Below are 15000 nucleotides of genomic sequence, written 5' to 3'. Positions count from 1 at the left end.
TTATATACAACTTTTGCTTTATTTTTTTTGAGCCTTTTGTAATCTTCGGATTACAAAAGGCTTAAAAACTGTTAAAGGTTTTATGACTTATTAATTTTTCACATACTGGAAAGCTCGCGTCATATACTAAGTAGAATGTTTTGAAGAATTTATTATAAATAGTACTCGCATCTTCATTAAAGTTGATTTACCCCAATGAAGTAATGATAGTTGATGTTTAAAATCATTTATTTTTTTGTCATTGTAAATACGTTTTTTTAGAGTTCTATTTTGTTTAATTTTATTCAATAATGTTGTGTTAAAGGTTAGGAAAATAGGGAAGTGGTCCGATATTCTCACATTTATATGCATATATACATACATATATATGAATATATACTGCATATATATTTTATATATTATATATATATATATATATATATATATATATATATATATATATATAGTATTGGACAAAACATTTGCAACCAACATCAAACAATGCTAAAAAGTGTTCCTAATTTTACATGTCTTAAAAACGAAAAGAACTATACTACCACAGCAAACAGTTCAGAAGTCTGGAGTCATAGCATGCCATGACATGAGCAATCAGCTAATAGGTGACAGCACACAGGCAGAAATTCGTTGACAAGTGCCATTTTGCAGCGGACAAAACAAGTGCAACTTTTTTGCTTTGTTTCATTTTCTTAAGTCTAATCCGTGTCAACGTCACGGAAGTTTTTTAAAAATTAAAGGAAGTATCCAGAAGTTTCCAGAAGTTTCCAGAAGCATGCAGACGCTTCCAGAAGTTTCCAGAAGAAGCATCTGGAATCATCCAGTAGCATCCAGAATTATCCAAAAACATTCAGAAGCATCCAGACGCATCCTGAAGTTTCCAGAAGCATCGAAAAGAAGCATCTAGAATCTACCAGAACAGGTTCACACAGGTTCATTTTTCTATATGAGACATGTAAATCGACATGTGATTCAGTCAGTATATGGAAGTCAATCAGTCAGTATTATCAAGACAGTTTATCGAAGTGAGTTTTATCAAAGTGTTTTATCGAAGAACATCAATACAAGAAGTGAAATACAACAAGTGTTTCATTACATCAATACAGTCCACATCCAGCCAAGACGTTGTGTTCCACAGAGCATTATTGTATCATCACAAGGCAAATTTACTTTTATTATTTTTATGACTTCAAGTGCAAAAATAGCTCCCGACAGTCTTGGATTGGAACTATTAAAGAAAATTATTGGCGATTACGTAAGGGGATTGTCACAAAAAAGTATTTGTGATAAATATCGCGTGAAAAAATGGACCGTATCAAGACTATGTTCTAAATATCGTTCTACGGGGAAGTTAGCAGCAGATAACAAAGGTGAAAGACCGCATTCAACCACTTCTAGAGAGGATTCTATGATCGTCAGATCCGTCAAGAAGGATCCCTGGATATCATCAGTCCAGATACAAAAGCAATTAGAGCTGCCTGTATTGGACCGAATAATCAGACAACGTGCTGTTGAAGCCGGATTGTTTTCTCGACGCCCTGCAAAGAAATAGCTGATTTCACTAAAAAACCAGAAGAAAAGACTCCTGTTTGCTACATCTCATATTGACTGGAATGTGCAAAAATGGCGAACTGTCCTGTTTAGTGATGAATGGAAGTTTAACATCATTGGGCGCGATGGCATTTTCCGTGTACGTCGACCGGCCGGAAAATGCCTCAATTTACGTTACTGCCATAAGACCGTGATGCATGGCGGAGGCAATGTTATAATCTGGGGGTGTTTTTCTATTAACGGTCTAGGTCCAATACATCGAAACGATGGAATAATGGTCCGTTTTATGTATAAAATATCTTGAATGATGTTAGGTTACCTTATGCTGAGTGGAATATGCCAATAAAATGGGTTTTTCAGCAAGACAACGATCCGAAACACACCGCAAAAGTAGTCAAGCAGTGGTTTCAAGAAAACCACCTATCGGTGATGGATTGGCCGGCTCAATCTCCGGATCCCAACCCTATCGAAAACCTATGGGAGATCGTCAACCGCAGAATTAATCGTGAAGGTGTTCGTAATAAGGATCATCTGTTTGAGCAAATCCAAAAGGCCTGGGCAGCGATTCCACAAAGTTTTATTGATCACCTGATCGAATCTATGCCTCGAAGTTGCAAGGCTGTAATCGACAACAAAGGATTCGCCCCGAAATATTGATAGCGAAATACAGCTTGGTCAACATTTTGTTGAGTTGCACTTGTTTTGTCCAGAAGGAAATGAACTTTTTTTTAATACTTTTGATTAATTTAATAATTTTTGTGTATAAATAATGAACTTTGTGATGAATAAAACTTGAAGAACTTTGTCTCAAAACAGTTACATAGTTATTTCTCTAAATTGAAAAAATGCAGCACTTTTATATAAAGAAATTAAATTAGCATTATTTGGTTGCATTCGTTTTGTCCAATACTGTATATACATATATATATATATATACATATAGTATATACATATATATATATATATATATATATATATATATATATATATATATATATATATATATATATATATATATATATATATATATATATATATATATATATATATTATATATATATATATATATATATATATATATATATATATATACACACAACTATTAGTGTGCATTTCCACACTCTTAAAGAGCTTTTATTTCTTTCAAATATGCTCTATAAAACAAACAAGTAATTAGTATAAGTGTATAAAGAATATAAATTTAGACTTGAAATAGTTAAAATAAACTTAAAGCACAATCGACGTATTTATTTTGAAAAAAAGAAAAAAATATCATTTAACCAACTGTTTTTACCAAGAATGCTTTCATTATATATTTGTGTATTTACTTTCTTTCATGCGATTCTGCGCATATGTAGTCTTGAGGTACTATTAAATATATGCGCGCACCTTATTGCGTGGTCAAAAATATAAGGAGAAAATTTAAAAGGTCAAGCGTACGAAATTCTTTTTAATATTTAAGATTGCTAATCTCTAGTTTCAAAAATACGCGTAAAAGTTTGTGTGTTAAATTAGAGAAGCCGTGTCGCTGCGTAAAAATAAATTTAAAAAGATTTTTTTTGTTAATGATGAACTTTTTGATTTTAAACTTTCCAGATCGTTGTCTTGGTATCAATATTTATTACAAATTTTTTTTTTAACTTAGACAAAATTTTAGGTAATTTTCGTTAAAATAGCTAAAATTAGGATAATTGTTTAATTACGATATTTGTTTAAATAGAATAATTGTTTATTTAGGATTTATTTTGAAAGCTTATCCTGTCACACCTATGCGTGTGGCAAGATAAACTTTCAAAAAAAAAGGGAGCTTTATTTCAATATATTCTGGGCTTCTTTTTTTTGATTTTTGACTGATCGTAGAGAGATTTTTCCTTTGTATCATCAAAAACTGCGCACTCCTATATAGGTTGCCTTTTTTTTAAAACGGAAGTTTATACTGAAGAACAGTCATATCATTCTTGAAAAGCAGCTTGTTTTTAAACCTTATCTTGATTTTCCAAATGTATGAGATGACATCCTTGAAGTACTGGTGGCAAGAAATATCTGGTTTGGCAACTTTTTTTGTTTTATCCTCATAATAAAAAGTTTGTCAAAAATTTTATTTTTGCGCTCTGTTTGATAACTGAATTAATACTGAGCTCTGAAAATATATAATATTCTTGGAATGTTTTTAAAGTTTGTAATTATTCCTAGACTATGACATATTTTATTAAATATTTTATTGCTGATGTAATTATTTTCTTATTGCATGTATATATATATATATATATATATATATATATATATATATATATATATATATATATATATATATATATATATATATATATATATATATATATAATAAAATGTTAAAATGCATTTTGAGTGCTTTTACAAAAACTGTTTTTTAATCTCAATATCGAACTTCTTATATTTAGTTCCAAGAAATAATTTGACATCTGTTGAAATATTTTCAAAATGTTGTGGCGAAATAAGCTATAAAATTGGTAGTGATTGGTTTCGATGGGGACAACACCTAGGCTTAAGTGATTCAGATCTTGATAACATTAAATTTAATAATATAAATTGTAACGAGAAAGCTCACAATGTTTTAAAAAAATGGAAGGAAAAAAGTGGATCAATTTCATGGAAGCAATTGAAAAATGAGCTAATTGCTTTTAAACGTTTAGACATAATAACTGATATTGAGATTATATTTGCAGGTAAATTAACAATAATGTTTTTCATAAACTATTTTTTTTCTTATACACTCTAAAAAGTTTTTGAAAAACCTTTCAGAAAGGATGTTTTTATTATCAAAATAAATCATAATTAGCATGTTTATTTTGTATAAATTGATTTTATAATTTTTAAGTTTTTAGTTTTAATAGAGAAAAACAAAACAAAAAAAATATATAACGTTTTCTTTGTTTCAGATTATTTGTCTGGTCCACAAAAAATAAGGTAATTAAATGTCTTTGCTTAATAAGTTTTATGTTACTTGCGTAGTATTATTTTTAAGCGGAATTTTTTTTAAGATGTTTATTTTTTGGTATTTAGATTATTTGTCAGAATACTTAGCTCTTGTGAAAAAAATATTCTCATAAAACTTTTTAATATAAACCGTTGGTATTGTAATTAAATAGAAACCCTCAAATTTCAGCAAACGTCCGTTCACATTAAAAGATAACGATAACGAAATGTTTTAACTGTTCGAGCGGTTTGGAAATTTAAACTATATCAACTAAAATAATAACTTATAAAAAAATAATTTGTAAAAAAATTTTACATGCAAGGGAATAAAAGTAAAATATAAAAATTTATTAAAAGCATAATAAAATAACATCAAAAGAACCACATATCTAAAGACAGATGTAATTTTATGAACGTTATAAATAAGGGCCTGATGCAACATTATTTGATGTTTGAGATAACAAACATCTAAACATGGAAAAAACTCGAAGCATTTTTATCTTTATACTTAGGCCAAATAAAGATTTCAAAAAATTTTTATAATTGGAGTCTGAGAATAAACAAGCCATAAGATTTTGGACACAAATGCTTTAAACATGAGAGCTACGATTTGGAAAAACGTTATTTGATTTTTGTCAACTGAATTTGCATTCATCGATAAATAATAAATTTCACATTATAATTTCTCAACGTCCAAAAACTATAACCATATAAAGTTTTTTTCCTTTCTCAACTTGAGTAGGTTACAACTTTTAGATAAGTTATTTTTGTATATATTTTTAAGAACAACCTCATATTTCCAACTAATTACATTTTTAAAAGATATAATTTACAATTCAAACTCTTATATACAAAACTTCAAATAAATGTCGTTTAAAAAAAAAAAAAATAGACAAACTTTATAACGAATTAATAAAAATTGAATAACAAATTTTAATACGGGTAAACAGCCAAAAAATAATAACAAATACAGTTTCACAACCAAATTTAAAAGTTAAAGAAGGAATGAACTTATTAAATGCAAATGGCAAACTTGAATCAAACTATTTATCAATAGGTAGTTCTTTAAATAATTTTTTCTACTCAGTTTTCATCAATGAAACTGATAACAGTTTACCATTCTTTGAAAATTGGAGAAACATTACATGCAATGAGACTAAATTTTTTCTAGACAGAATTTTAAAAATCCTGAAGTCACTAAATCCAAATCAATGAACAGGAGTATATGAAGTTTACTCGAATCTCTTACTATTATGCGGCTGCCATTTCACTTACATGTCACTTATTTTAATAAATTGTATGATATTGGTAATAAATTGAATGGTATTAATATTGTCTATAAAGTTTTTAATCAAAAATAAAAATTGATTTTGTTTGGTTACAAGTGTTGCGACGCAAGACTCTGTTTTGGGTCCATTTAATTTCGCTGTTTAATGTACGATTAACCAAATGAGTTGTTAAATATGTTTTAATGTACACCGATGTTACAAAGCTAATAAGTTAATTAGATAAGTTTCTGATTTAGAAAAGACTAAAGCTAATCTATATAAATGAATTATGCTTATCGATTATATAAATTAATGATGCCTCTGATTGTTCAAAGTATAATTGGCTGAACTTAGGCGATATTACTGTTAATTAATTATGAATTAATAGCATACAAATTAAAAAAATTGCTTAGAAAATACAACAGATTACAAAAACGTTTCAGATCTTTTTACAGTATAATTTAAAAAAATAGCTCTTTTCTCTTTGTTACCCTAATACCTCTAAAGTACGAAGTGTTAACAAAAATGTTTAAAAAGTATTGTAACCTTTTGACTCTGCGTTAAGTTTAGGAGATATTTAAAAAAATATAACACAAACTATTTAGGAAAATTCAACAAAAGTTTTTAAGATAATTTTTTTTAAGATCAATTACTCGTTTTAATGATATATATTTTGCATAAAATACATATTATATGAAAAATATATCAAAAGGAAAATATAGTTATGCACTATCCAGTGGAATCATTTTTAAATTTCTGAAACCGATATTTTAGTATTAAAGTCTGAACAATTTTGGAGACTTTAAAAGCAACGATGGTGATTCATCGCAATTTAGCGGATAAGCCACAAAAGTCTCGCAGTCAAAGGATTAAGAAGCTTATCTTTTTGTCTGCTTTGCTTGTTTTAAAAAAGCTTTTGTCTGCTTTGCTTGTTTTAAATTGTAGTAATACTTCAACCATTTCTTCACAAAAAACAACTTTTTTAAATATTATATTTCTTGCTTTTCAAATTTTATTTATTAACTTTTAATTTGTTTCAAAAAAAATGAACACTAGTATTACAGAAAACTTGGTTTTGCTTGTCTCCTTCCTTCCTGGTTTTATTTGTTTGTCTTTATTGACAAATTTCACTAATCTGGCTATAGCATCATACCTCAAACCTCGTGGTTCGCTGCTCACTTGAAAAAGCAATTTTAACTCTGGGGTTAGCATTACTACATATAAGTTCTCAATAGTTAAATAAGAACAGTTTAACCAACGAAGTTGTTAATGCTTTGAAAAAAACTCAATTAACTTGATAATAGTAAATAATAATAATAACAGTAATAACAATAATAATAACAATAATAACAATAACAATAACAACAATAACCTTAAAAAAAATGACATATCATTATTATTACCATTAGGTAATAATAATGATATGCTATTTTTTTTAATAACAAATATTACCATTAGGTAATAGTAATATTATTATTATTACTATTTTTTTGAAATTATTATAATATTTAATTTAGTTTCCCTGTAAAAGTCAAATATCTAAAGGTGCATGAATCTCATAATCTCATAAATGCAGTTAATTATTATGAGTTAAATATTAAAGAACTAAAAAAACTAAATAAAGACCGCAAGGGAAAAAAACGGCAGTGACGATAAAATAGTATTAGTAAGGTATATATTGATCATTAAATAAAGCCTACATATAGAGCAAAAAAACTAAGGAGCAAAAAAGTAAGTTATAGTTAATTCATTTATTAAAAAAATCGAATATAAAATTTTTATATATTTCATTTTTTATTAAAATACTAATAAAGACTAAATAGTATAATTGTATAAAAAATATACAAGAATAAATGGCTTTGAAAAATAAATCATATATACTTTCTTAGAACTTTTTTAAAGTGACTTCGCCATTTTCCTGTGTGGTCTACCATGTATATTTTAACTTTTTTTTACTTTTATGTATTTGTTTAGAAACGAAACTATGGATTTTGATTTATCTAAACAAACGGGACAAGAATATAAAAGTGGTGAGAATTTGTTTCTGTTCTGATTTAAAAAAATGATGATATTTATGTTCTGATTAAAAAAAAAATCAAAAAATCAAAAAATGTTTCTAATCGGTTAAAAACAGGAAAAAAGTGATAAAACGTGATGTAAAAAAAATTTTAAATTTCATTTTTATTTATAAATTAAAATTTATAACTGAAAAGTTAAATTTTCCGATCTTCATTAGTTTAGGTTTAATGTAGTGTCACTGTTAACAAAAATTTTTCAACATTAGTTTAAATCATGATAGTTTTTTTATTTCAAGTAACATTTACTTTCTTACCATTCCAAAAGCTCTTTTTGCAAATAACTGTATATTCCATTCTAGACAGAATATCGTTGCTTTTTGTTTTCCGAGACTAGGCACCTTATAATCAATACTATCATTTTTCTGTAATATCTCGGGGTTTGCAGTTTTAAGTAAAATATAAGTTTAACAAAACTAAGTTTATACTTGACTTTTTTACAGATTATCATTCACTACAGACCTCTCACGAAAACCTGTTTTATATATATATATATATATATATATATATATATATATATATATATATATATATATATATATATATATATATATATATATATACATATATATATCTATATATATGTATATATATATATACATATATATATATTTATATATATATATATATATATATATATATATATATATATATATATATATATATATATATATATATATGTACGTATATATATATATATATATATATATATATATATATATATAAATATACATATATATATATACATATGTATATATATATATATATATATATATATATATATATATAAATATATATATATATATATATATATATATATATATATATATATATATTTATTTATTAGTTAATAAAGCCGTTTGTGTTGATCGTGTAAGCGCATATGTACCTTTAAGCACAATTTTTCAAAAGTCGCTTGATAGTGGGTGTTGTCCTGAAGTGTGGAAAAAGGCTAATGTAACACTACTGTTTAAAAAAGGAAGCAGACTCGACCCAGGCAATTACCGGTTTATATTCTTATCATCAATTGTATTTAAATAGACGGAGAAAATATTACGTCAATCGTTTAGTTGAACAAAGTGTTATTATATAAAATCAACATGGTTTCGTCAATAAAGTAGAGTGTGTTACTAACTTGTTGGAGTCAAAATACGTGATGTCAAAAGTATTTTCTGACAAGGTATCTATGGACTTTTATAGATTTCAGTAAAGCGTTCAATATGGTTCCCCACAAGAGACTAATATACAAACTCGAGGCATTTGGTTTTATTGGAATGCTCCTGAATTGGATAAAATCGTTTTTACACCAGCGGTTTCAACAAACCGTGATGAATCCGTCTTAGGTCTAATACGTTTTATCATTTTCGTGAACAATATATCCGATATCGTTAACCATCTATGTAAAATGTATGCTGATGACTTAAAACTGCTGGCCCGTTTAGACCACCCGATAGCTTCACAAAAACTTCAAACCGATTTCTACAAATAGCCGAAAGGTGAAAAACCTGAAAAATGAAATTTGATCTCAATAAAGGTAAAATCATGCACATAGGTAAAACAAACAATTTTTATGTCTACTCAATGCCAGCTACTAACAATAATAGTATCAAACTAGCATCAACTGTAGTCGAACGCGATTTGGGTATCAAGATAATGGAAGATTGATGCCCAAATCTTGATAACATCAAGATTTAGGCATCAACTCAACTTATGCAACCAATAAAGCCAAGCGTGTATTAGGCATATTGTATTGTACTTTCAGTCATATGACTCCGCAACAACTTAAAATTCTATGCACAGCCTTTGTCTGACCTTATCTGGAATTCGCTGTAGCAACCAGCAATCCATCGTCAAGAATAAATATTAATAAAATTGAGAAAGTAAAAAGAAGAGCTACCCATTTGATACCTTTGTACCTTTAAATGTCATTCAAAGATTGTCTCAGTATACTGAACTTAGAAACCCATTGCATTGGGGAAAATCTGATACAGGCCTATAAAATTATTAACAATGTAGACACATATGTCACATAGTGAACCCCATGTCCTTCGTTTCAAATAAAAATAAAAGTAGAGGACATTATCTAAAAATGACTAGAGAATTTGTTCAAAATTGCAAGGTACCTAAAATTATTAGACAAAAGAAACAATCAGTAACACCAATTTATAATAATCTATTTTTAACAAATACGTGTGGTCGTTGAACTGTGTTTATTAAAATTTTAACTGCTGAAATTTTTCATCACAAAATTTTTCACCATCCTTCTAGCAAACTTTTTCAGACTTATTGACTTTTTGAGACAAGTATTTTGCTGTTTTAATTCAGTTGTTTTATTTTGAGATTTCAGTATTAACGGCTATTATCATTTAATTAACATTTTTAAAAACTACGCTGCTTTTCCGTTGGCGGCATCTCTATATGTCCATTACATATATATAACAAATGTTTTGCAATTTTATGAAATACTTTCACGTTTAACATCTTTTCATTTATTCGCCATTCTTTTTTACTTTGTTTTCTTTTCTTTTTAATACTGCACTAATTTTGATCTTGTTTCTGATAAAATTAAACAACCCTTTTCTTTTTATCCCTCTTCTAATATTGTTGTTAATGGTAAACTGACTGTCATCACTCTGAATGGGTTGATTCTAGTACTACTTCTACTGCTGGCTCAAAACTTTTGCATTTCTCAACCTCGTTCGATGGAAATCAGTTTTTAAAATTTCAGCTTGCAAATTTCACTATACCTCTGCTCTTTTTTTTTAATGTGAAAACTATATTTGTAAACATAATTTAGTAATCTTTTCAAACAATTTCAGCATTCTTTTATTTGAGACTTTACAAACTGCTGCTTGAAACTTTTTATTGTTTGGTTGTTGTTATTGATTATGTAACAGTGATTTTACTTACGCACGTTAATTATAATTTAAAAAGTTAATATCGAACAGAGGTTTTACAATCATTTCGTAAATGATACAACAAGTTTAAAAGTTTAAATCTTATTTAAATATTGTTTAAAAATTTAATTACAAAAGCCATTCAGAAAAACAAACTAACTGCAAATATAAACTTATTTTATGAAGAAAAAATAGTTCACCAAATTTTTGAACTCACGGTATAATTGTAGTTATTCAAAAATTATAATGCACTTAGCAGTAAAAATACCTTACAGCTTAGTAGTCAGGTAAGAGTTTTATTAAACTTTAATAGATTCATAAAAAAAGTTTACCTTTTTAGCAGTATATGCAATGTTTTTATTGTCATTATATACTAGTGTTACATGTCATGCCGCTGCATTAAAAGTAGTTTCAAAGTTACTCAACAAAAGGCAAACCCCCCAGCTGACAATTTACGTTCAATAAACGTTGCCATAACGTTCATTTTGATTTATGCAACGTTCGCTGCACACGTTACATGATCCAACTATTCCAATTTACAGTTCTTCAACGTTCAATACAAACGTTCAAATAACACACAGCGAACGTTTACTTAACGTTCACTCCAAACATTTTTTAAATAGCTCTTGAACGTTTACCTCAAACACGCAATAACGAACTCGGAAGTTTACACAACGTTTTTGTTTTTTTTTAATTTTTAAACGTATAAATGTATAAATTTAGAGGGACTCTGTTTAAACCTTCATTTGCTAGTTTTTGTGTAATGTAATGCTTTTATGAACTTATATAAACCTTATTTACTTAACAATTGTTAAATAAGTACCTAAGTAAAAAAATTCGTACTTAACTACAAATTCATCATGTTTTACTAATTTACACCATTACAAGCTTATTTGAGAGTCCATGATTTAAATATAACATTTCAACCATAAGGCACACAATTAACAAAAGTTCATTCAAAAATATTACTTCTTGCAATGAAAAAGTTTATTTATTATTAACAGTTAGTGCTTTAAAGGGCATTTAAAATCTTTAAAGGGATTTAAAGATTTTAAATGCCCTAAAAACAATTTACATAAACTTAAACTAACTTTTCTTACAAAGTAACCTCAACTACATGAAACAACCAAATAGGTGTTGTTTCAGTGAAAAGGTACAGCTTCTAGTACTAAAAACATAAAAGTATACACATCTTTTTTAATTTAACTAAATTTACAAAACTTCATCAAAAATAGTAGTCTTTTTTCTCAATAAAAATTTTCTTCTTAGAATTTTTTTTTTTATTAAAAGAAAAAGCACTTTGCAGTTTTATTAAAGCTAGTTTTATCTATGAGTGACTAAAATGTGCCATTTATAAATTAATTAAACTGCTATAAACTGTCAACTCCATAAAAAAACAGCTTTATATATGAACCACTTAAATAGACACCTCATATCCTTATACAAACTGCAATAAATGAACATGTTATTAATTAATAGCCTTGCATAATTCCTAAAACATTGCTTTACATAGCTGAAACAGAAAACTGCAATTTCCAAGTAAAATAATTTGTCCAATTTGTCCTCTTCAAAAACGTCTAGTACATATAACAAATTTTTATTTATTCCAGATAAACATATTGCATAACAGATTTGTGATCAATCTCTGAATGACAAACTGTTTTCATCAGAAGCATCAGAATCTGAATCAGATTGAACAGAAATTTATTTTTTATACTCACTTGAAAAAACTGTTCCTTAGCAATTACACCATCACTGGTATAGCATGAGGTTGCTTTTTTAAAACAAATTTTTTTCGGTGTCATAGTGGCTTCGATTGTTGCTTTGCTGCAATTGTAGCTGAGGAGGTCACTTAGCCACCACCCAGTTTGGTCTGTATAACTGATAATTCATATTGCTCCGCTTCATTTTGACTATTTTCAAATATTAGAATATAATATATTATATTATATTAAATTTAAAACAGAACTAAACTATTTTGTCAAAACAATGTAATATGCAAAACAAAAGTAACTTCTTCATTTTAAGCATTTGTGTACCTTTATATAAACATGTCGAATGGAAAAGTACGAATAAAAACTTACAATTGAAGACATAGTAAATATAAATTGAAATTGTAAATACAATTGAGGACATCGTAAAAATAAAAAAAAAATAAAAAAACAAGAAAAGCGAATACTCAAAGAAGACCATTCGGTCTTGTCAGAGAGAACCGCTGATGAAGAACTTGAACCTTAAAATTTATACAAAGTATAACATTCGTTTTACAAATAAATTAAATCGCTAAAATAAAAAATTCCTTTTACAACTACATAATACAAATAAACAAAAAATATACAAGTATTTGATTCAATAAATAAAAAGAAAGCCGACACTAGCAGAAACCATCAAGAACCTTCATCGAGAACCGCTCGTAAATTTAAAAATTTCATAAAAATCAAATGCATATATACATGGTCAAGTGTATAAAGCACAAGAAAAATATAAGTACATTCCTATGCATATTCAGTTATATCACTGCAAAAAATATAAACATAAATTATTCAATGTTCAAAAATACAAAAATATATCATCAATAGACAAAATGATTTCATTAAGCTTTTTTTTAAATGTGAGGTAACTCAATTCCAAATAAAAATCAAAATGTTTTAAAATCATTTTATTCTAATAAGAAGCTCCACAAAAAGAAATGCTTGAATTTCCAAAATTGGTTTAAAAAAATGGTTGACGAATTAAATTATCATTTCTTAAGTTGTACTTATTTTTTTCTTTTAAGGTAAATAAATTATGGAAAGAAACTGGGTTGGAGTTAGTTTTACATTTTCTACATAAAACAAAGTATATTAAATACATTTAGCTGATATATATCAAGAATTTTTATTTTAAATAAGAGAGGCTGAGCACGAGTAAATCATCGTTAAAATTAATAAGACGAGCAACATGCTTTTGTTCACAAGAAAGAGGCCTAAGTTTGGACTTATTGGCACTACATCAAGCAATATTTGCATAGTTTAAATGTCAATGGATGAAGGAGTAACATAACTGAGTTGAATTACGCTTATTAAAATCACTTCTAGTTTTATACAATATTCCTATACTTTAAGCAACTTTATTACACAAGAATTCTATGTGACAATTTAAATTTCGATCAATTTTTTCAAGGATATAGATTTCAATTAATGTTTTCATAGATATAGATACCCAAAACGCTTGTATTAACTACTCTTTTTATAAGAGTTTTGTCAACAAAAAGTAATGGTAAATTGCAAGGCAGAGGTTTTTTTTTAAAAGCTGGATGAAATACTATTCAATCAGTTTTTTCAACAAGTGAAAGCTTGTTTATTTTAAACCATTCATAACGTTTTGTTAATTCGATATTCATATTTTGAAATAATGTTGTAATGTTGTTATTAAAGAAAAAGAGGTTAGTGTCATCTGCAAACATGACAGCAATTAAATTCGAAGCTTTGTGTAAATCATTGATGTAAATGAGATCGAGAAGGGTCCCATGTATAGAACCCTAGGGAACACTACAAGTTATATTTAATAGATTTGGTGGGTCAGTTAAATTACTATAAACCAACTGTTTACGGATGCTTAAATAGCTTTTAAGCTATAGTAAAACATTTCCTCTAATTCCATAATACTCAAGATTTTTAAGGAGAATATTATGATCAGTTGTATCAAAAGCTTTTGATAAATCTATGAAATCTCCGAACGTGAACTAAAAATTTTTCAAGGATTCAGAAATATTGCAAATAATTTGGGTTATTGCATGTTCTGTTGAGTTTTTTTTTTTTGAATCCCTATTGATTAGCATTTAGTATATTATTTGAAGAAAGGTGATTATAAATTAGGCTATTTAAAATTCTCTCCAAAACTTGAGAAAAAATAGACAAAAAGGAATTGGGCAATAATTAGAAACATCTGTTGCATCACCAGCTTTGAAAATTGGACTCACTAAAGCTATTTTGAGAAAATCAGGAAAAATACCCTGTTTTACTGAAAAATGTAAGACTTTAAAGAGTACATCTTTTAGGGGATCATAAGACTCGATAACAACATTTCTATTTATATTATCATGGCCAGCTGATTTATTACACTTAATTATTTTAGAAGGTTGCACAAAATCTTTCAAAGATAATTCAAAACATTTTAAGACCGAAGTAATTAAAAAATCATGCTGGTCTATTTTATTAGTCACAAGAGGGATTTTATTAGCTAGATTAGGGCCAACCGAAACAAAAAATTTATTTAATT

General features: G+C 27.2%; 1 protein-coding gene across 4 annotated transcripts in view; it reads left to right on the top strand.

Annotated features, from left to right (window-relative positions):
• LOC136075096 (uncharacterized) overlaps positions 1–15000 on the top strand; it is a 97748-nt gene that overhangs the window by 37318 nt on the left and 45430 nt on the right. For all 4 annotated transcript variants that reach the window (XM_065787354.1, XM_065787355.1, XM_065787356.1 and 1 more), the window contains 3 exons: positions 3966–4250; positions 4464–4491; positions 7743–7798. In XM_065787354.1, coding sequence (XP_065643426.1) covers positions 3966–4250; positions 4464–4491; positions 7743–7798 — 369 coding nt within the window. The remainder of the gene's footprint in view (positions 1–3965; positions 4251–4463; positions 4492–7742; positions 7799–15000) is intronic.

The sequence above is a fragment of the Hydra vulgaris genome, chromosome 01 (genome assembly GCF_038396675.1).
Source record: "Hydra vulgaris chromosome 01, alternate assembly HydraT2T_AEP".
Taxonomy (NCBI): Eukaryota; Metazoa; Cnidaria; class Hydrozoa; order Anthoathecata; family Hydridae; genus Hydra; species Hydra vulgaris.
Note: the sequence above shows the minus strand (reverse complement) of the source record. Positions and strands in the feature narration are given on the sequence as shown.